The sequence below is a fragment of the Rhyacophila brunnea genome, unplaced genomic scaffold, assembly GCF_057557595.1.
Source record: "Rhyacophila brunnea isolate RB1 unplaced genomic scaffold, BYU_Rbru_1.0 scaffold_23, whole genome shotgun sequence".
Classification (NCBI taxonomy): Eukaryota; Metazoa; Arthropoda; class Insecta; order Trichoptera; family Rhyacophilidae; genus Rhyacophila; species Rhyacophila brunnea.
Window position 1 is genome coordinate 11,077,784 of NW_028232893.1, and position 22,251 is coordinate 11,100,034.

The following is a 22,251-nucleotide window of genomic DNA, read 5'->3' on the forward strand; positions in this document are numbered from 1 at the left end:
ATTACAATACTAAACAAAAAATACCATGGTGCAGTGCCAACTGTCAACATTTTTGTATGTGGCCTAGTACTGCAATAGAAATTATTTTGATTAAAATCGTATTCAGACTTAAAAAAACATCTGTTAAAGTATTATGAGAGTATCCTATCATTTGTTTTATTTCACGACCCGATTAAAATAATTGACTCCTTTATTTGCGTTAGTTTATTTTTCAAATTTAGAATTTGTGCTAACGTGATTTTTTCATTTTATATAGCCCACTAAAACGTCTTTTTCCTGTCTCATTTTCTCCAACACATTCACATATATTTTCTATCGTGCGTTGCACACTGACAGATATATAAATCAAGACAAATATATTATATGGTAATACCTACTCCCTTTATACAGCCTTATAATACCTTCATGGATTAAAATCTAAACCAACGCCTAAAGGTAGGTCTCTGAGCATTTGCATTTCCCATAGAGAAAAACTAACGACATTCCCATTTTTATCATACTTAACATCGTTATCACCTTGAAGAAAGTTGGATTTTTTTTATTTAGAATTACATATTAGAAGAACAATAATTCATATGGACAGAGGCTTTGCATTTCAATTTGCTACAGATGGGTAATTACAAATTAGGAACAGTGTAATATGAACATGTGGACTCTTCAAAATTTACATTATATCTTCTCTTCCCCTCTGCGTCGCTGTCAACCCTCGTGGCCTCGATCAGGAGTAAACCGATTTGTAGCGTGTCTCCACGTCGAAGACGCCAGGGTCTCGCCAGCCAGCCGCAGAGCACCGACCCAGCGCTTCAAGACACTTCCAGGTTTTCTTTGTGCTTGTGTTTTGAGTGTCATGATGTCCGTTTCCCATTATACCGACGTGGCCGAAAAAACAGCAACTATCTCCTGCGCACCACAGTCCAGAGCTAATGCTTTATTTCCTCACCGCGGCAGAAGCAAGTGGACCCCACAATGTGAAGGTATCTTAACAGACATTTTTTTAAGACTACCTCACACAAGACACCAATAGGTGGTAAGAAAAGGGGAGAACATCACAAAAAAATCACACCCAAGATCGAAATATACAAGTGAAAAAATCACATGTGTGTTTCATCTTCACATTCAGGTCTAGGGCGACTCGATACCGCCAACTGGACGCCAGGACAACTGGATGACGGACAACTGGGCGCCGCACATATTAATTGAATGCGCGAATAAATATAATAATATGTATGTTGCGATTTGTATAAGCAAGTCTATTACAAAGCATCTATTGATTCTATCACCCACGATGGCAGCGCGCCTTAAGCGTCGGTCTTTAGCGTCATGGGTCCCAGGTTCGAATCCTGGGTCTGGTAAATACACATATTGTTTTTCAATCTGTGTATGAGTATGATGTGTATGAACTTAATAGGTTGAGCAAGTGGCTGACATATATTTCTCGTAAAAACAAAATTTGTTAATACAAACCTCCACCTTGTTGAGGCCCATATTATAATCTTATTAGGATCGGACATAGTCGAAAAAAAATTGATAAAAAATTGAATGTAAATGTAAAAATTAATATAAGGTTTGTAACAAACATTTTACTTCCAAATTCCGAGAAGTCAAGCCGTGCTTTTTTCGTTTATTTTTCGATTATTGGAACTGTCCCCATCCTTGACACTCACTACTTATAATATGATTGATGACACATTTCGATGGTGTGTTTTCACAATCCAATCAGCACCGAACTGTAAAAACATTATGGAACATTTTTTTTGCAAATAACTTTCTATTGGTATATAATATATTGTACACAATTTAAATATATCGACTAAACGATTGATAAAATTGTGCAATATTGTTGATACGATAATGTTATCACTATTGTACTATTTTACGTTTAGTCATCATATTAAAGGGTTGTGTAATATATCGTACCAATCAAAAGTTTGCTAAAACACGTTGCGCAATCTTTGATACTTTATATTAAACTTGCTTGTTGTAACGTACGTGAATTTCTTCACACATTTAATATATGTGTAGCCGCGCCCGGATGTCCGTTGTCCAGTTATCCGGCGTCCAGTCAGCGGCGCCGAATCGTCCCAGTCGTTTACAATCAAACCAAAACCACCATTCGCTATCGCATAACAATATTCCCCCTACTATGGTGGTCATGTTATTTTATAAGGGATTTAATTACATAACTATTGATTGTTTCAGATCAAACCCCATCGTCACAAAGGCACAGATGGTAAAAGCTAAGGACTCGTACGTGTACGAGTCAGAAAAGGGCAACAACTCGGTGAATGCCCTGCTCAAGGAAATTAGCACTGGTGTCAAGCTGAAGTCAGTGAAGACCAACGATAGGAGTAAACCTAATCTGGATGGACTGAGGAAGTTCAGGAGACAAATGACCATCGAAGAGCAGATACAAAAGTCGCAGTCGCATGCCAATTTGGCGGCTGGCGTTGAGGGTGGTGCCCTTGCAGAGGTTTGTGGAGAAATATTCATAAACATACTCAAATAGTGCTTGGCAATAGAGAGAGACCTCAGCAAGAGCCCGAAACGTCGATGAAATAAGTAGGAAAAATACACGATGACAGCCCAAAAACATAATACAATACTCGAATAGTTTTATGTTACCTGCAGTGTAGTCAATCAAGTTTACAACCCAAACTGAATCTTGATCGCATCCTTCTGACACCCCCTCTCTTGGCCGTGTTAAGTTTTAGAGCGAGATAGAGTACCTCAATTACATACTGAAAATTGAAATGCGAAATGCGACTATTTTGAAAAATAATCTACGTCACGAGTGAGAACCGTTGCCTCAATTTATAGTTTTACATTTTTTTTAAATACATATTGCAATGACATGACTCATACAATTTTAAGTTATGTTGATATGTTCAATTCTTGTTTGACGTTTCGATACAAAATTTCGAGGTTCGAGTGGAAAATCCATAGATACGCCTGCACGAGCATACCCGAATTTGACCGAATTATCTTTTTCCTGTCTGTCACTTCTCCAAATACGGATGAAACAACCACTCTCTGAGATTCTTGAGCCCAGACGTTCTTCTTTTAACAGGCTCTTAATTTTTCCTTGAATGATAGGATTCATAAATGCATATCTCTCGGAATGTCGCATGATGTGACCAAAGTATGCCACCCTTCTAGTTTTTAATTCTTTGGTTATTTCTTTGGCCTTTTCATCCTCAACATCACGTCGACATTCGAAATTTTGTCTTTCAAACTCTTGGGATGCTACCCCTTTTTCTACTTTGTACAAACATCTCGTTACAATGTTACCAACTACACTTATATCTTCTGATATAAAGGAGACTATTGAGTATTTGGATATTTTCTGACCCAAGGAACTGCTAATTTCTATCGAAATATCTTGATTACCATAATAGATGATTTTATTATTCCTTTTTAGGCCGCACCAGAGGAGGACGATCAAGATGAAATGGACGATATTGACAAAGTCAGGGATGACTTGCAATCAACAAAACAACTCTTAGCCCTTGAATTAAGGTACATTTCTCTATTTTCTGCACTAAGGGCCAAATGCATAGAACGCCTACGTCATGAAGACTAATTAATTATTAACCACATGCATAGATAATAATTAAGAAAAATAAAGAAACATTAAAAAAACCTTCAAACTGCACAATATAGATTAAAGAATTATAAATTTATATACAGGCAATCATGTCCAACTTCAAGTATAATGTGATCTACTACTCAGTATTAAAACTAGCAGTGATCTACCACCACATTCTCCCATTTCATTCTTCAACTTGAACATGCGTTTTAGGTACATGTGGCTTAGGACACTGTACTTCATTCCCCATTCGTCCTGAAAATTACAAGTTTTGATATTTTTGGGCACTCAAAACACTCACCGTCAAACCTTTCCCCTACTGCACAAAGAGCCTACTGCGCGACGTTAAAGAAACTACACTTGAGCGGGGATTAACAATATATTTTTTTTATCACTTACGCGGCACCTCGTGAGTGATTCAATTCGAATCAAGTGATACAACGAGATCATTCGGGCTCGATCTCAAGGTTAATTTTAAAACAACTTAACCGTAAACTGGTTAATGAAATGAAAATACTTAATGCTTCCTCATTAAAATCTAATTAAAATCATATTATATTATTACAAATGAATGCACAATTGGCATATTATGCCAATTGCGTCATCAGGGAACATAAAACTAATGGGAACTGGCTTATGTACCCTAGTGGGTTATAACAGGCTACAGCTATCGAGTGTGGAAAAGTATGGCATAAACTTAAACACGTGTCAAATAATATGTTAATTTTAATAGTTAAGTATGTATGGTAATAATATGCATTAAAGTTTGTCACGTCAATATAACGTGCATGCAATATTGCGGGCCGTCAGTATGTTTTGTTACTTGGGGTTTATGGCCTGATCGTCATAAAAGTACTCTGCTTCAAAAGCTTATTTCATTGCGATGAATTATACATTTTTATATAAGTATATTAATCTGTTCTGTGGGTACGATCGAACAAAATCCATTCCGCGATCGATGCACTGGACATCGACCGCGGAATGGATTAAGACTTTACTACCAGTTTTTAGTCAAGATTAAAATAAAAATTAAATTTTCAGAAATAAGGAAGCACAGCAACGCGAAAACAGACGCCTCCAAGCCAAGATAGCTAATCTGCAAGCAGAGTTGAAGAGTGAAGAAGCCCACGTGAAGCAAGAGCAAGCAAAGACTGTTATATCGGTAGTCGACGCCTACGACGAGACACTGGTGACCAGTTTGAAGCGGGAGGTGAACGAAGCCAAGAAGGTAGCTGACGACCTGCAGAAGAAGTACCACAGGACGGCCGAGGAGTTGGACGAGGTGCAGTCAGAGCTGGAGGAGACCAAGAGGAGAAACGCGGAGCTGGAGAAGAAATTCGAACAGGCTCTCAAGGTAAAGATGACAGGCGCAACGAAGTGGGGAGAGGTTTCCCAATTTAATGCTTATCTGAGAAACTCTAACGAAACGGTTTTTAACTGCTTTATAATAATTGAATTCGGCTTTTCATGCGTAGAAATTACTTTAACCAATATCTATAAATTAAAATCTCTACAGACCAACTACAAATCAATCGTTTGAATAATGTAACAATACGTATTATTAATACTGCTAATCTTTCGTGTTTGCGTAGATAATCGGTACTATTTTTTTTTTTTGCTTTGTCGTGAACAAATGAACACCATTCAAAACTATATTTTTTTGATTTCTATATAATATAATACCTAATTATATGACGGATGCAACTCTTTATACACTGGGATTTTCTCACGCTGACCGTCTGCCCCGATCATGAAAATAAATGTCAATTTGGTTCGTTCACGGAGACGTGGCCAAAATAGGGTAATTCATATTTTTTGCTGACAACTCAATCAAAGATCGGTAATAGTTCAATCGACACAACTGTCACCGATCATCATTGAATTTTGCAATGCAAAAATCACCACGACTCTAGGGAACGATCCAAAATGACATTCCACGATCGGGGCAATCGACAATTCCCCGATCGTCCAGGGAATACAATCGGTGAGAGTTTGCCGATGTAATTTGAGCTTTACAGTATTTCTCTGCATGCGGCGCCATCAGCTTATCGTTATGCGTCAGTTTTTGGTTATTTTTTAACCGAAAATCTGCTGACTAGTGCATAACCCATAATTAAGTACGTACCTACTACTATGCATAGGGCTCTAAGTGCTTAATCGATTTTCAATGTTACTTTTAACATTCTACATGTAATCGGATGGTAACATTCACAGCTGTTCTTGCTGTGAACAATTTAATTTTGCTTTCTACCGTGATGCTGGCTAACGCAATAACGCTTGTTTGAACTTAACACCAAATTCCAGGGCATATTCGAAGGCAACGAGGAAGACGACGACGAACCCAAGTCTTACTTCCTCCTCAGGCACCGCGACTTTGAAAAGCAAATGGAAAACCAGGTCAGAGTTTCCGAGGCGGAGCCCGGGCCCTGCATCTGAGTTCTTTCATCATCGCCATCAAAAGACGTGCCACGCGGAAACTCATCAATCATTTAACTCCTAACAAAGTAATTATATTAACAGCTCGTGTCATTCTAATATAATTAATAATCATTCAGTCATGGTCACCATTTTTTATAGCTGAATGTCAATGTTGTATTATATCAAATCCCTTCACAAAATATTGGTTATGACACCCATGTTCATTGTTTACGTTATTTTACATTCCCTTGGATATGTCCCAAATGACCCTACACCATAACAAAGGTAAGAGGTAGGCTGTTAAAATCCGTCATAAATAGTGTACATTAAACTTTGTTAATCATACGTATTTGTTTTTATTGAACCAAGACTACAATTTACAGATGGTATCGGTTAGTTTTTAAAAATCAATTAAACACCGCCTAAACCAAACTATAATAGTTTTGGTATATTTTGGGCGATACGACAAAATTGTGCACATTTTTTCATTCACACTTATTTGTTTTCGTCTGATTAATAATACATATTACACATATTGTTGGTTGATTTTTACTATAGTAGATAAAAAATATTATTCTATCTATAAAATATTCAAAGTTATATGTGATTTAATTTCATAATTTTAGATATTTTATAGATAGACGAGTATTATTTGACTATTATCTATTATGGTTCGGTTTCGCAGGGTTTAATTGAATTTTAAAAAATAACCAACACCATCTGTAAATTAAAGTCTTATTTCAATGAAAACAAATACGTAATATGACTGACAATGTTTAGCGTGCACCATTTATGGCAGATCTTAACAGCCTACCTTGACCATTCCCCACTGCCCTACACATATTAGTATATAGGGCTCATACATATAATATGACGTCATGCCATAATGGGAGGTCTACTATAATTTGATGATTTGTGACGAATCCGATAGGGATGGAACACGTGATGTGACATAACCAACAAAATATAAACCATTTAGAATAAAATATTTCCTGAGTACATTCCACTGAAATCACAAAATATCGAAAATCATGTAATATCATTTATGGATGATCCTCAATAAAATAGTACTTATAGTTATCAATTATGAGAGATAGTTTTATATTTCAAATGGCGCCCAACGTGGGGCTTTGTCATTGAAATTGGCATAGCTTCATAGTAGGTACATTATTTTTCTATAAATTAACATATATTTTAAATTGTTATTACGTATCTAATGTAGGACTATAGTTATTAATTATGAGAGATAGTTTTATATTTCAAATGGCGCCCAACGTGGGGCTTTGTCATTGAAATTGGCATAACTTCATAGTGGGTACATTATTTTTCTATAAATTAACAATATATATTTTAAATTGTTATTACGTATCTAATGTGGGACTATATTCACGATTTCACAAAAGAATCTTGACCCTTTGTTCATTGCATTCCTAAAATTAATTCAATTAACTTTAATATGCATTACTAGTATAGTATAAATAGGTACCTAATGACAGTTTAAATATTAGTTTTCATAATTTTTAACTAATAAATTTGATTGTATTATTCAGGGTATACCACTAAATTCAAACTCGAACTCAAGAAGACCGAGCCATGCGCAGAAACAGAACTCTATGCAGAAATCAGACACAGAGGAAGAATTATCTGAGTCCAGCGGTGAAGAAGGGGTAAGAAAATAATTATATAAAAAGGTTTTAAAAGTTATGATAATCATTATATGTTTTAATTAAAATATATTTTTTAACACATTGCGGACATTACAAATTATAAGTTCAATACATTCAGAACAGAATTGTCAAACAAATACAAGGCAAATAATACAGTGAGTAAGAAAAAAAAGGGATAGTGATAAATATTAAACAGTGAAGAGTTTACCGAGTTAAATAGACCCTATTTAAAAAAAAAAAATAGAACAGCGTCCACCTTACTTCACATGCATTACATTGAAGAAATTTAGTGGAACATAGCTATCGCCATCCCAATTGCCAACACCGATGACAACTTAGTTTTACACTCTGGGTAAAAAACAAACAACTGATCCTCCCGATTTCTTAGACAGTTATCACAGATTTGCCCATCAAGACATCATCAAAGATGAAGGTTGTTTCTTTGCTTATTGAATCAGTATGTCAGGTTAACATAAATATAATGCAGTTGACTATCAATTTTCTGGGGTGGATAAAAAGATTTATTTCTTGGATAATCGATTTCCTGGTTAATCCAAAACAACAGTGAAAATATTCAGAACTACACAATTCGATGGGTCCATTGATATTATACATACTTTTATATTCATTGTTAAAAAACATACATACACATCACAAACAGACGTTAGCGACAGATAATGGGTTTGACTTTAGGAGTAACGAGGAAATTAGAGAGTGAACCAAGCAGCCACTCATCTCACTGAGAGTGAAGAGGCGAAGTCGGACCTGGCACGGCCACGTGCTGTGGATGCCAGAAGAAAACTTTAACCTGGCTTTCCTGCTCTTCAAACCAACTGGATTTCGGCATCCTGGAAGGCCGCTAAATACTATCTATAGAGTGTATACACCAGAACTACTGGATGCTGCTACGACCTAGAATAACGCAAGACGACTAGGGAGTCTGGTGTCCATATGCTCTAGCTAAGAGGCGGACAAAGCCAAAGAAGAAATTTGAAACCTTGATTTTCCAAACAATTACAAACATTGTTTTAAGCACTGTAAACCCAACCAATGTCACTGAACGTGTTAAATGTTTATTTACGGTTGTAATCACGGTGACAAAAAATGAATTATCTGTATAAATATAATAAGTTTACCACAGTAAATCAAAGGTCACCTTTATAATAATTATGAATTATAGTACCTGTACACGTGAATGGAGTTACTGGCACCAATAGTGTGTAAATTAAACTATCGCGATAATAACAGTTTACACGTAATAGAGCTGACTGTCTCGCCAATCTCATTCTTCAAGCATAAGCGAGACGCAATGTTGTCATTGTATAGGGGTATTTTACTGCAAATTGGTAAATGTCAAAAATGCTCTGCACGGTGTAGTTCGCAATTTTTCCGGCAGGTTCACCACTATCACCATACGTCATGCAAGTTCCAATTATCGTCTGAAAATTCAGAAGCTTCTGAACTTTTTTGAGCCATGCATACAATCTTGCAACTTGCACGATAATACATATTGTTTACACAATGTATTTTCTTGTTATGGCCGTGATAATACGTACTGTCAGCAGTAAATCTACAGGTTATTATCAATAATGATGTTGTGTGTTTGATAAATTTAATTTGTAACAGGAGGACGATGAAGAAAAACTTAAGAGGCGAGCGCTTCGAGAACTGAAGATGCTCACAAACAAAATCAAAAATATCAAAGTCAAGAAAGACATGGCAAGAAAGGAGAGGATCGCATACAAAGTACAACTCAAAAATCAACAATATGCACTTAAGTGAGTATATTTTCCAAATTATTAAATTATACACATATTTTACTCTTAACATATACTTTTAAATCCAGGTCGTGGGATTGAATTGCCTATTACGATGTTAGTACTCTAGTTATTGATTGAAACCAATGCGGTAACCTGTTTGCAATAAATGAAGATTTTCGATTGCATATTTCGTTCAAATTATTACCATTTATTAATCATAATATTCTATTTGATTTATTTATTAATTGAACCCAATAAATCAGTGGCAAAGACTCCTTCCTACGAATTTATTTAGACTTTTAGAGCCTACATTAATAAAAAATAAATTTTATTTTACATTATATCAGTGACAGACTAACACAGGCACAACATATCTACCTGCCAGTGGCGAAGGGTGGAGGTAGGCTGTTAAGATTCGCCATAGATAGTGTACCCTAAACTTTGTCACTCATACTTATTTATATTCATTGAAATAAGACTGCAATTTACAGATGGTGTTACCATGTCCGATCCTAATAGGATCATATGGGCCTCCACAGAGTAGAGGTTTGTATTAACAGATTTTTGTTTTTTACGAGAAATGGATGTCAGCCACTTGCTCAACCTATTAGGTCCATACCCTGACAGACACAAATTGAAAAATAATATGTGTACTTGCCAGACCCAGGATTCGAACCTGGGACCCACGGCGTGATAGTCCAACACTTAAGCCGCGCGGCCACCGTGGGTGTTAATTAATACTTAGGCACTGTTTTCTACCATTGTGATACTTGCCTCACAATAGTTATCATAAATATTTCACTATAACATAACATTTTAAACAAACATATTTAAGGACAAAGAAATTCTGCCATGACCAATATAATAATGTAATACCTATTTTGATATGGAAATATTTTAAAACAAATCTATTTGTATTTTCCTCAGGGCTGAACGTAAAAAATACAGGGCGCTCAAGAAGGAGGTGGACAAGATGGCTAAGCTCATGAAAGAGACAGAAGATGAAGATAATTCCGACGAGGAAGACGACGACGAAGAGAAGGAAGAAAAGAAGGAGGAAGAAGACGAAGAGGAGGTAGAGGAAGAGGAGACTGAGGAATCTGAATCAGAAGAAGAATCAGAGAGCGAGACAGAGAGTGAGAGTGAGGCTGAGGTAAGATGAGATGGATATATTTTTAACAAAACACTAACATCAGGTATCGAACGACAACTATTATAACTGGAGGCATAAACTCGGTGCTAGTGTCGCAACATGAGTATTGCCAGTATATAGCCAACTATTAGTTCTTCAAACCGCCGCACCTCATGTTATAGTTGTCTATCTTTAAAAGCAACTATTGAACTTAAATTTGGTTTTAACATAGTGATATAATAGGGAGCACCAACTATCAATTTACCAATTCATCTGTAAGCAACTAATAGCAATAAATTCTAATTGATTTGAGTTTTGTACTATTCCATTTGAGTAAATTTTTGTGACCCGGATTTCGCCTTTTGGCATCTTCAAGCACTGTCCGCACTCACACACACACTCACACAGTTAATTATCATTCATATCTTTAATACAATAAAAGGAGGTAAAAACCTTATTAATTAAGTAAAGGATCAGGTATAGGTACAAACAATTATTCAAAACCCTACCTATACATAATATACGTTCAGTGAGTAAGCACAATAAAATGGCATTGCTTGTAGACAATGGAACTAGGTAACGTGTTAAGAATTTAATGAAATTAGCTAATGAGAAATGTCACTATTATATCTCAGAATAGTATTCCTATCGTACCTATATAATAGTACTTAATAACTAATTTATAAATTAGTCAATAAAATTTAGCTTGCCCACTTCAGGGACATAGGAACAAATCGAGTGCTTAAAGTCAGACAACGTTATCTACAAAAAAGTGTTTTTTTTTTTTTTTGAGATAACGTTATTTTACATTTACGGCTACATGATAGTCAAACAACGTTATGTCAATCTTTTTTAATTTCTTATTAAATCGTCAGTAAAGTTTAATGCTAACTACATAAGTTACCCTTGTTTTCATATTTTTTTAAAACTATCCCTATAAATTTTAACATCATCATAAGCAAGATAAACGTACAATACACAATAAATTATTAAATATTAACATTAGGTTTTAAATAAACATTTCCCTTGTTGAGTTACAAGAATCTAAAATAACGATTTTTGGCTCTCCTGTAAAGTTGCACTTTTGTAGATAGTGTTGTTTTACACTAAGCCCTCGAAATGCTACATCCATTTGTTTTATAAATCTTCCGTCATCGAATATTAAGTTGAAATAATGTATTTCAAAACTGGAACATCACTGCACAGGTTATATAAGTATATCTATACAATATATATGAAAATGTACACTTTATTTATATATGCTTCCAGGATGCGCCTGTCGAGAAGAAAAAAGAAAACCTGACGGTACGTGTGAAAAAACACGAGACATCGCTCTCAGCGCTCAAGAAGGGCAACTATCTCATCATCGCCAACGTGGATAGGCTGAAGGACGACGTGTCGAACCAGAAAGAAATGTCTGTCAGTCTCCAAGAAGACTTGGATTCAGTCCTCGCCGAGCTCGAATAGAAAACAATTTTACCTTTACATTATTATTAGATAATAACTATTTAATACTATATTATTTAAACATAATAAAATAAAGAGACAGGTATAATTATTAATTCATCAAGCATTTCTACTTAGCAGTGGCTGTTGGAGGGGGGTAGGCAATGAGTAACCGTAAAAAAATGTTACAACAGTCATATTTACGACTCTTGAAATTAAATTTTGTTAAACATTCAGTATTTTACGGATAAACATAAAAAAAACAACATACTCTTCATTTGGATAGCCTCTGAATCAAAACCCACGCCTTCAAAGATGGCCACTCTACTAACTCGGCTACCATGAGTAGTATAAAAATGTGTAAGATATACATATTCAAACTAAACTACACTAAGCAGAAAGGTAAAACCGCTGTCGGTAGATTTTTATTCTACTTTTCTTTTTTTATCGAGATATGGATAATTATTGTTTATAACCACTATCACGTCAACACTGGCATCTATGGACTATTTATACTAACTCATCGAGAAAGCTGGAATAATTTATTGGTTCATTTTAAATAGATAGATGTCACTGTGAATAATCGTTTGCTATTGAGTTTTCACTACTGGTATTTTTTGAAATTAAAAAAATCACTTTATAAGGAATCTTCGCTTCTCTCAAGAAGTTTTAGCCGTGGTTTTTTACATGCTTCATGCAGGAACGCGGCATAAATCTAAGCCCTGCACAACTAGCTCTCACTTGTATGTTTAATATCCATGAATTAATTCTAATGTAAAACCAGTCAAGGATGGTCAGGGTGAACATTTGTGAGATGAAATAATATCTATAATACTAAGTAATTGTATAATTTAATTATTTTTGACGATATTTAAGAATGTGACAAATTTCATTGAAAATACAATAAATCTCGAAACAACTGAATCTGCAGTAGATCCACTCACTTGAGTCTGCAGCTTTTGGTTAACTCACTCGGCAAGCTAAAGCGTGTACGGAAATTTGTACGTATGCAGTTCGCCGTATCACACTTCACCGTGAAATGTTGTATGGAAAATATATGGCCGTATATTAAAGACAGTCTAACCTCTTTGGGTTGTACAGTACTGACATAAAATTCATGTCTAAATAAAACAAGGTACCTACTGGTCGGTTTATACCTCACAAGAAGCCAGCAGCAAACAAATTGATGAAAAAATGATCTTTTTTCTTCTTCTATAATCACAGACATGGATAATTGCAATCACCAAGACTATATTATTGATTTTAGAAATACAATGTGATCCAAAAATCTGAGGCCCGGAACCATATTGCCCCCCTTTTCATATAACTTGTATAATATAAGTACTTGTTTATTTATTTTATTATTATAGGCTTCCATCAAGGACTTACAGTATACTTACGGTATTAATTTCATATTTTGTATATATTAATAATTATTGTTTTTAAGAAATATTTTTATGCTTTTTAAAATTTGTATTAAAAATCTTAAAAAGCCATGTAATACAAGAACATCTTCACTTCAAATTAATAAAGTATGATTATGTAAAAAAACAAAACAAATTACAGTAAGTACTAAATCAGATGACAAAATTAGTGTTTTGTCACAAATTAATAATGATTAGACCTTTAACTTCAAGTAAAACAACAACTCATTAGACTTTAAGAGTCTTAACACGATAGCAAAATACAATTGGTATTTTAATAACATCAATTATAATCATATTACTACCAGTGGCGGCTGCTCTAACATCATACAAGTGCACTGCACTCCCAATGATTTTCTAAAGCATAACTCTTTGTGTGTTTTTGTTATTCATTAGGCATTGGTCACTTATCACAATGCATGGCATGTGAGATGATTAAAGTAATAGCAAGGCGATTCCATTCACTTGCGGGACTTGCAATGTCATCATGAAAGTGCTCATATAGGAAATAATTAATAATAATTTTAAGCTGGGCCCAGGATTCCGAATTTCATCACAGCTTACCTTTACCTACTACGCAATGCCGCTATACATTACAATGAATTACGTAATTTAAACGACAAATTATTACATTTTATTACTCAACCTAATTATTTATTTTGCGAATCACAGACTTGAACCATAAAAACGAATACCGAATAGATCTTTTACTTAAAATGAAATTATTTTTTCATCAATCAGTCAATCTACTAAAATAAAAATTTAACCACCAGTCGCCACTGACTATAATTATAAGATAATTGGATTACGTTATGTCTATATAGATGAAATGACATTTTCGTGATTGATGATATTATTTTACAACTCTTTGTCGAGTCCGGAGCATAAATCGGTTAAAATCGAGGTAACTTTAAAGATGCTATTGACACGGTCGTAGGACGAGTCATCGAATTTTGAAATAATGAACATAATAGGTAGCATTGTTGATACTTGAAATAGGCTTCACTATTTAGTGGTATTTCTATATACCTAGAAAAAAAATGGATTTCCGGTGTTGCACACTTTGAAATCATTATTTTCTCAATTATACTTACACCTGGAAATTGGTAAAACTTTCTTTTTGAAGAAATAAAAAAAAAACACTTTATTATCTATATTTCCCACGATATCAATATTAATTATTATAATATAAAATTTAATTGTAGATTAAATTTAAAATGATATTATTTCAACATCAATCCTTACTATTTTTAACAGGTTATAAATCCTTCAGCGAGTTATCTCGCTCTATGACACAATTAGTGTTACGAGTTATCTCATCCAACTTTAAACTCAAATTACTAGCCACTGTCGATTGATTTACATAATCTGAAAAATTAAATGCACAGTGACATCTGTTTGAATAACACAAATTATCGATATTGTGTCGTTAAAAATCTGAGGCCTGTCAGATACTGCCATAGTAATATCATGAGGCATAGTAAAGGTTAAGGCTATACCTCAGTTAAGGCATGGTCTAAAAAGATCGTGGCTAGGCGATGCGCGGATTGTGCAAATGACGCGTGCCTAACGAAATATAATTTGTCATATAAATCCAACATGCGTCCATTTAATGTTCTGTTTATTCTTCTATTAGTAACAATAATAATATATTCATTGACATGTTTTCTTTTTCAAGTAAATGGGTAACGTTTTTAGTCATCTTTACACGATTTAAGAATTAACACCCCCGTCGTTATCACGAAATAAATTGACGTGTTCACAACTCGACGTTCGCTATCCGATTGGCATCGAGTCCAAAATTTCGTCGCGCCTATAGTTGAAAATTATTTGCAGTTTCACTGATGTACCGTCTTAATAAACATTAAAACAATACCAAATAGATCAATTTTAATTAGGTATATGATTTTTAAAGTTATTTTAGATAATAATGTCAGCTTTTAAATTAGTGTCTCCAATTGCTGGCAGATGGACGATGGAAAATCATGACTTACAATGGTCATTCTCTAATATTATAACATCATTAATAATTGATCCTTAAAGAATATAATATGACAGTATTTGAAGTGAAGATTGAAAAAGTTTTAATTATAATTATTTATTATGTAATTTTTACAAATTTAATATTAAGTGCTCAAACAAACATTTTTTTATTACCGACTGCCACATGAATAAAGCATGTGCCTAATAATAATTTATTTTATTATTAATGACAAAATATACAGATATATGAAGCCTGAATATAACTATACCCAAGAATGATTGCTATTAAATTTATCATAAAAAAATGGTTATTTTGAAATGTTGAAAAGTCTATTTTTAATTCTTATGCCTTGGATGTTCTATGTGTGTATGCGTCAGCCAATCTATGGCATTTTTTAAAATTTAATTAATTGCTGTGTTGATAAAAATAATAATATGTATTTGTAAGGCTTCATTAAATAAATTCATAAAAATTGATTTTGTTATTATTTATTATTTTGTAGTAAGAACACCTCCTCGCCTTTCCTTTAAGCTAGGGTCTCCTAAGAGAGCGGTGCCGATATGTAGCGGCCCTTACATGACGTGACGCGGCAGACATACGAAAACGGCTGTAAGAACGATAACCAGACCAACTTACTGTCATTCATAAAAATAGGCTAAATAGAGTAAGAAAATAAGCTAGTTGGCAGAAAAAAATGCTAGATTTTCACAAAATTAAAAAGAAACTAGCAATTCAAAAAGTAAGTCATAATTATGGACATTGTTGTCACGATACCAAAAATATTGAAGAACTTATTGTTACGCTACATACTAACAAATAATCCATAAACTGAAAATTAATGTAATTAAGTAAGTAGGTAAGTACAAAGTTTGGACATCACTTAAATATCATATTATGATACATTTATTTTATTATTTAGTTAGATCAGCATGTTGATTTTAAAGCTGTTTGCAGTGTCGATAAATGCTAGATTTAACGCTATATGTTAGATTCGTATTATGCAAGCTAAATGCCTATTTAAAATTACTAGATCAGGCAAGAAAAATGCTAAGTTGCTAACACTGATTATAGCCCTGTATACATTAACGCATTTTTCGTTCCTTAGATGAATGTATCGCAGTGCATACATAGCGTGCGCATTGCTTGTTTCAAACTAGCCATTTTTTGTGATAAAGTGCTAGTGCATGTAACTCCAACAGCGACAGATTTCTGTTCAACATCACATCAGTGTTACCAACCGAATGATTCCACGAAAATGTGGAATAGTAAATTTAATTGTACTAGATTTTTATACCAAATAAGCCATAAGTACCTGGTACTTACTACTTATAATTTTGAAGAATTCAAAATGTAAAATGTTCTGTGTACTTACTAATAGCTTTTTTTAAACGCTATATTTTTTACAGATTTATATTAAAATCAGTATTATAAAAAGATGACAACACTGCTTCTTGTTAATAATAAAATATAAAACAATTTGACGTACACTGTGGCACAGTGCATTCGACACGTTCAACCTAATACATGCACATATAACCAGAATTTAAAAGTTGAAGTGAAGTGGAAGATGAAGGGATCAAAATAATGTAGACATAGCTTCTTATTAATTTGAAATTTGCGAAATCAAAACTGTCTTTTATTATTTTATTTCATTTTACGTAACCCAAGTATTCAAATAAATTAAGCTAACTTTGGACTTTTAATAATTGAACAAATTGTTATACCTAATTAAATCAAAAATAAACTTTTATATCGATTGTTTTTGTCTTTGAGAAGTTTGGTTAGGTTAATTGAAAATTGGTCATTTATTTTGCAGAAGCCATGAAACTTTCTCAAACGAAAACTGATTGACAATGGATAGTATGTAAAATTCCTTATAAAACAATAATAAAAGTAATCGGCTCAAACCTATAAAACGAAACGGTAAAATGGTACAAGTTTCAGAACAATTTTGACAGTTGAAAATAGTCGAAATAATCTATACGAAAGAGAAATTTCTACAGACAGAAAGAGATAACTAAAGAATATGCTCACCTATATACTCATGAAGTCATAAAGAGTAATCACACACTAAAATTGTTAATTCACTTAACTTGAAACATCATAATACTCAATAATAAACACGACACAATCAGAAACTTTTTCAAATTCGATAATGTAAACAAAATATTGTGACAGCGCGGGTTAGGTTCTGCCTCTAGTGGTACATTTTTTAACTACTCCAAGGCTGCCATAAGAAATTTTATTATCCATGTTTCAATAAAAAAATATTTATTGAATATTTTAACTTTACTGATTGTATTTAGGTACTAAGCTATTTTTTTCAATATAATAAAAATAATCTAAATTATGTATTCAGTTACAATCAGTATTCACTTGAAAACAAATATATTATAATGATGTTATATTTGATCAAATTGCTTAGCATGGCAACAATCGCTTTGTGTACCGCGAAAACAAGGTCCATTTACCTGGATCACCCAATGTTAAAACTCCAATTTTTTTTGGGTGCGTTTGTTTGTGCACGTTTGTGCACGATTTCTTTTCGTTTGTGCACCTAAAATAACCGAAAAATTCCAATTTCAAATTGGGTGTTCCAGCTAAACGTTGGGTCACCCAATGTTGAAATTTCAACTTTTTTTGAGTGCATTCGTTTGTGCATCGTTAGTGCACGTTTGTGCACGCGTTTTTTACGTTTGTGCACGCACATTAAGGGGGTTATTCGCATTTCAATTTGGGTGACCCAGCTAAATGCTGGATACTTGTGTCACTAAACTTGGATTATTTTCAAAATTTAAATTGTAAGCACTAGTGCGTTGGTAGTGAACGTTAGTGCACGATTCTTTTTTGCCTTTTTACCTGTATTCAGCGCGCTATTTAATTTTTAAGTTTGTATGCAAAACCTGACTGCGTGGGTTAAAAAATATTTTTTTTAGTGAAATCTCTTGTCGCATAGCTAATGCGCAATTCTGCATACTTTTTTAATTTTTTTCTCATATAGTGCGTGAGTTATTCGATATGAAATATTTGATGAACGTTAAGTAGAACCACCCGACAAACTTTTTTATTTTTTTATTAAGTCATCAATGTTTCTATTATTGGCTTACGTTTGTGCACGTACTTTTATTGATTTCGAGATTATATCTTGAGAGATATTATGTTTTTAAATTTAGTGACTTGATACTTGAACCATTAAATTTACCTTAAAAATATTTTGTTAGGTGCATACGATTACATATATTTTTTTTAAACTTTTAACATGATTTTTTAATTTTTTATCTCTTATATTAGGCTATAAATTTGATTTTGCGACACGATTAAATTACGCGAAAAATTCCCATTTTTCCATTTTTACTAAGTACCCCGTCAAAATATCCCGAACAAAAACAACCGCATCCGTTTGGAAGATCCACTCAAAAGAATCTCGCAAAATAGCCAAAACGGTGTATGCTCTCTAAATATTTCGGTTTATAATAGATTACTTAAAAATAAATATTTTGTATTCACAAAAGTGTCAAAATTAAAAAAAAATCATTATTAAACTTAAAATTTGTCTTTTTATTTATGATTTTGAATGGATCAATGTTAGTTTCATAAGCAAAAATGCAGTAAATAATAATTATACTTACCTACTGTTTTTAACTTATGATCCGTAATAAAAAATAAATAAGTTATAATACAATAATTAGGTTGGTATGCATATTTTTGAAAAATGCAATGTATTTTTATGCAACGATATTTTCTTCAAAAGATAATATTGGAATGACATTTCGTCAACTAAATGCGCGGAACTTGTAACTCCGTATTAACCAACTTCACAGAAAGAAGAAAAAACTGTTTTAAAATAAAACGGACTGGTTTAGGAAATTTGAACACTTTTAGTATTTTAATGTTATAAATGAGTAAATCTGGTCATTTTTACAAAATATTTATTAACATAGAATATAGAGGAGTTACATGGTTTGCTTTTGTTTTTTTGAGATTTGAGCTGGGAGTTACAATGTTTGAATTAAAATAAACAGCACCAAGTTTTACAGTATCTATTGCTTGTCTACATTATGTTGGAAAAGTCAATAAAATCGCATAAATAGGGGTAATAAGCATCACATAAATGAACAAAATAATATTTAATTCATTTTAATTTTCGAGTTAGCTTCAAATGACAGATTATTATAAAATTAGTAATAATCAGCCACCATACTTGTTTTCAAGAACTGAAGGTATTCTTAGTTATTTTATTTTATTTTATGCCTTTCTTGATATAGTTGAGGAAGGCTGCAAAGAATTTTGGTTGCATAATAGTACTTTAATTTATTCGTACAGGGAGCTCTTGCTATTCTTCACTAAAACGCAGTTTGAAATTAATATTTCCATTTATTAGATCCATTATATTGCGGTGCTCGAATATAAGTCATTAGTTTTCCTCCTGGTCGTACCTATGGATTTGTAAAATCTAACACCAATATTTTTTTTTATTAAAATGATGGCATAAATATGTGACATGGTATCTTCTTCTTCTTCCACGGTGCTACATCCCGGGGTGGGATTTGGCCTCCTCCACAACCGCTCTCCACTCACTCCGGTCTCTCGCCACACTTCTCCAGTTACCGGATCTTCCTATATGAAGCCAGTCCATTTCTACGGCGTCAGCCCATCTACTTCTTGGACGGCCTCTGGGTCTCTTTCGTTGGGGTAGCCACTTCGTCATGATCCTTGGCGCTCTAACTTCAGGCATTCTCTCCACATATCCCACCCATCGTAGTCTTTGGGACTTACAGTGTCTTATGATTGTTTGCTGTTCAATCAGCTCTTCCAACTCGTGGTTCATTTTAATTCTGTAGTTCCCATTTTCCAACGTGGGTCCAAAGATTTGCGGAGTATTTTGCGCTCGAAGACAGCTAATTTGTTCTCCTCATTTTGAGTCAAGCACCAACTCTCACAGCCATAAGTGACCACTGGCCTTATAATCGTTTTATAAATTAGAAGTTTACTTCTTCGGCCTAGAATTTTCGACCCCACCAGTCGCTTGCAGGCATGCCATCATTTATTCCCGGAGATAAGGCGGATTTTTATCTCCTCTGCTGTCTTATTTTGGGTATTTAGGCTGGATCCGAGATACGTGAACTTGTCCACCCCTTCATATGCATGCTGTCATATGACTATATTCTGCAGCGGTACCTGATCGCGTGTGCTGACCATATACTTAGTTTTTGACTGGTTTATTTCCAGCCCAACGTTTTTTGCTTTTATTTTCATAGTGCCACCATGGTCGATCATCCTCTGTTTGGATCTGCTTGTAATTAGTATCCGTCAGTGTGGTCTTTATTAGCCTTACTAGTTTTAAGGGAATTCCCAGTATTTTTAGGCTTTGCAGCATCTTATCCTTATTCACACTGGCGAAAGCTTGTTTAAAATCAATAAATAGGTGGTGGAGTGTCAGGTTGTATTCGTGCGCTTTCTCCATAGTTTGCCTCATGAGATGGATGTGATCTATGGTGGATCTATTTGGTCGGAAGCCGCATTGGTATTCTCCCAGGATTTCCTCACCATAGATCATTAACCTGCTATACAGTACAGATGAGAAAACTTTATAAGCTGTGTTTAGAATTGTGATCCCTCTGTAGTTATCGCACATTGTTTTGTCTCCCTTTTTCAGAATAGGCACGATTATACCCATCTTCCATTCCTCAGGTAGAATTTCTTTTTCCTAAATATTGAGAATTATCTTGTGGATATTTGCTTCCAGTGTAGGGCCACCACTCTTTATCAGTTCGGCTGTTATCCTGTCGGTTCCAGGTGTTTTATTGTTTTTCAGCGTTCTTAATGCTCTTCTTACTTCAGGCAGAGTAGGCTCATTAATAAATTCCTCAGCAGTGTGGTACAATACTTCTTCCGTTTCCTCATGACCATTACTATAAGCCTGATTTAAAAGTGTTGTGGAATAACCTTTTCATCTTTCCATCTTTCCATAATGTCCTTCTTTTCGATCAGCATTTGTCCTTCACTATCCTTACAGGAGTTTAATCTGGGTTGATAGGATTTCGTTAGATTTCGAAGAATCTTCCTGGGATCATTGTTTCTTCTTTGACTTTCCATGTCTTGAAGTATTCTCTTGAGCATCAATCGCTTTTTCTCTCGACAGAGCTTTGTTGCAGTTTTTCTCTTTTCTTTATAAGTTTCGTAATTTTGGCGCGTTTCCCTTTGTAGGCATTTCTTCTTTGCTTCATTTTTTTCAAACAGTGCTTGCCTGCAATCATCATCAAACCATCCTGCATCTATTTTTGCTTTGTTTTCCCCCAGAATTTCTGTGGCACTCGTGATAATACAGTTTTTTGTATTTTCCCAGTCCACATTCACATCATCGGTTATTAAAGTCATCTTTAAGTTTGTTTCTATAGATTCCTGGTATTAATCCGAAATTTCTCCATCCCTCAATTTTTCAGCTCTCCATTTAGTTCTTCTCTGGCCTTATTTTTTCAGTATTAAGGAGATTTTTTGTTTTAATTTTGCTCTCATCAGGAAGTGATCAGAATCGCAATTGGCTCCTCTGCAGACGATCACATCCTCCACTGTTGTCGCTCTTCTTTTTGATATAAGAATGTGATCTATTTGGTTGCATGTATTACTTCCAGGTATTTTCCAGGTTCCTTTGTGGATATTTTTATGTTTAAACCATGTACCTATTACTAATTATGAAATTATTTGCAGCCGCTAAAAAGCAAAGACGTTCACCATTATCGCTTGTCGTTTCATGCAAACTGTGCTGCCTAGCTACTTCTTTAAATGCTTCCTCTTTTCCAATTTTTGCATTGAAGTCTCCCACGATAATTAGAG

The 22,251-nt window shown here is 34.1% G+C and overlaps 2 protein-coding genes across 4 annotated transcripts in view; one reads left to right on the top strand and one right to left on the bottom strand.

Annotated features, from left to right (window-relative positions):
- Window positions 1-12,163, top strand: part of sals (sarcomere length short) — a 64,794-nt gene extending 52,631 nt beyond the window's left edge. Inside the window, exons 6-12 of the mRNA XM_085950622.1 lie at window positions 2,200-2,470; window positions 3,419-3,516; window positions 4,628-4,940; window positions 7,555-7,671; window positions 9,298-9,449; window positions 10,359-10,584; window positions 11,833-12,163. Coding sequence (XP_085806748.1) covers window positions 2,200-2,470; window positions 3,419-3,516; window positions 4,628-4,940; window positions 7,555-7,671; window positions 9,298-9,449; window positions 10,359-10,584; window positions 11,833-12,030 — 1,375 coding nt within the window. The 3' untranslated portion in view covers window positions 12,031-12,163. The remainder of the gene's footprint in view (window positions 1-2,199; window positions 2,471-3,418; window positions 3,517-4,627; window positions 4,941-7,554; window positions 7,672-9,297; window positions 9,450-10,358; window positions 10,585-11,832) is intronic.
- Window positions 1-17,576, bottom strand: part of LOC147069478 (trichoplein keratin filament-binding protein-like) — a 168,308-nt gene extending 150,732 nt beyond the window's left edge. For all 3 annotated transcript variants that reach the window (XM_085950624.1, XM_085950625.1, XM_085950623.1), the window contains exon 1: window positions 17,452-17,576. The gene's annotated coding sequence lies outside the window, so the exon portion shown is untranslated. The remainder of the gene's footprint in view (window positions 1-17,451) is intronic.
- Between the last annotated feature and the right edge of the window lie 4,675 nt (window positions 17,577-22,251).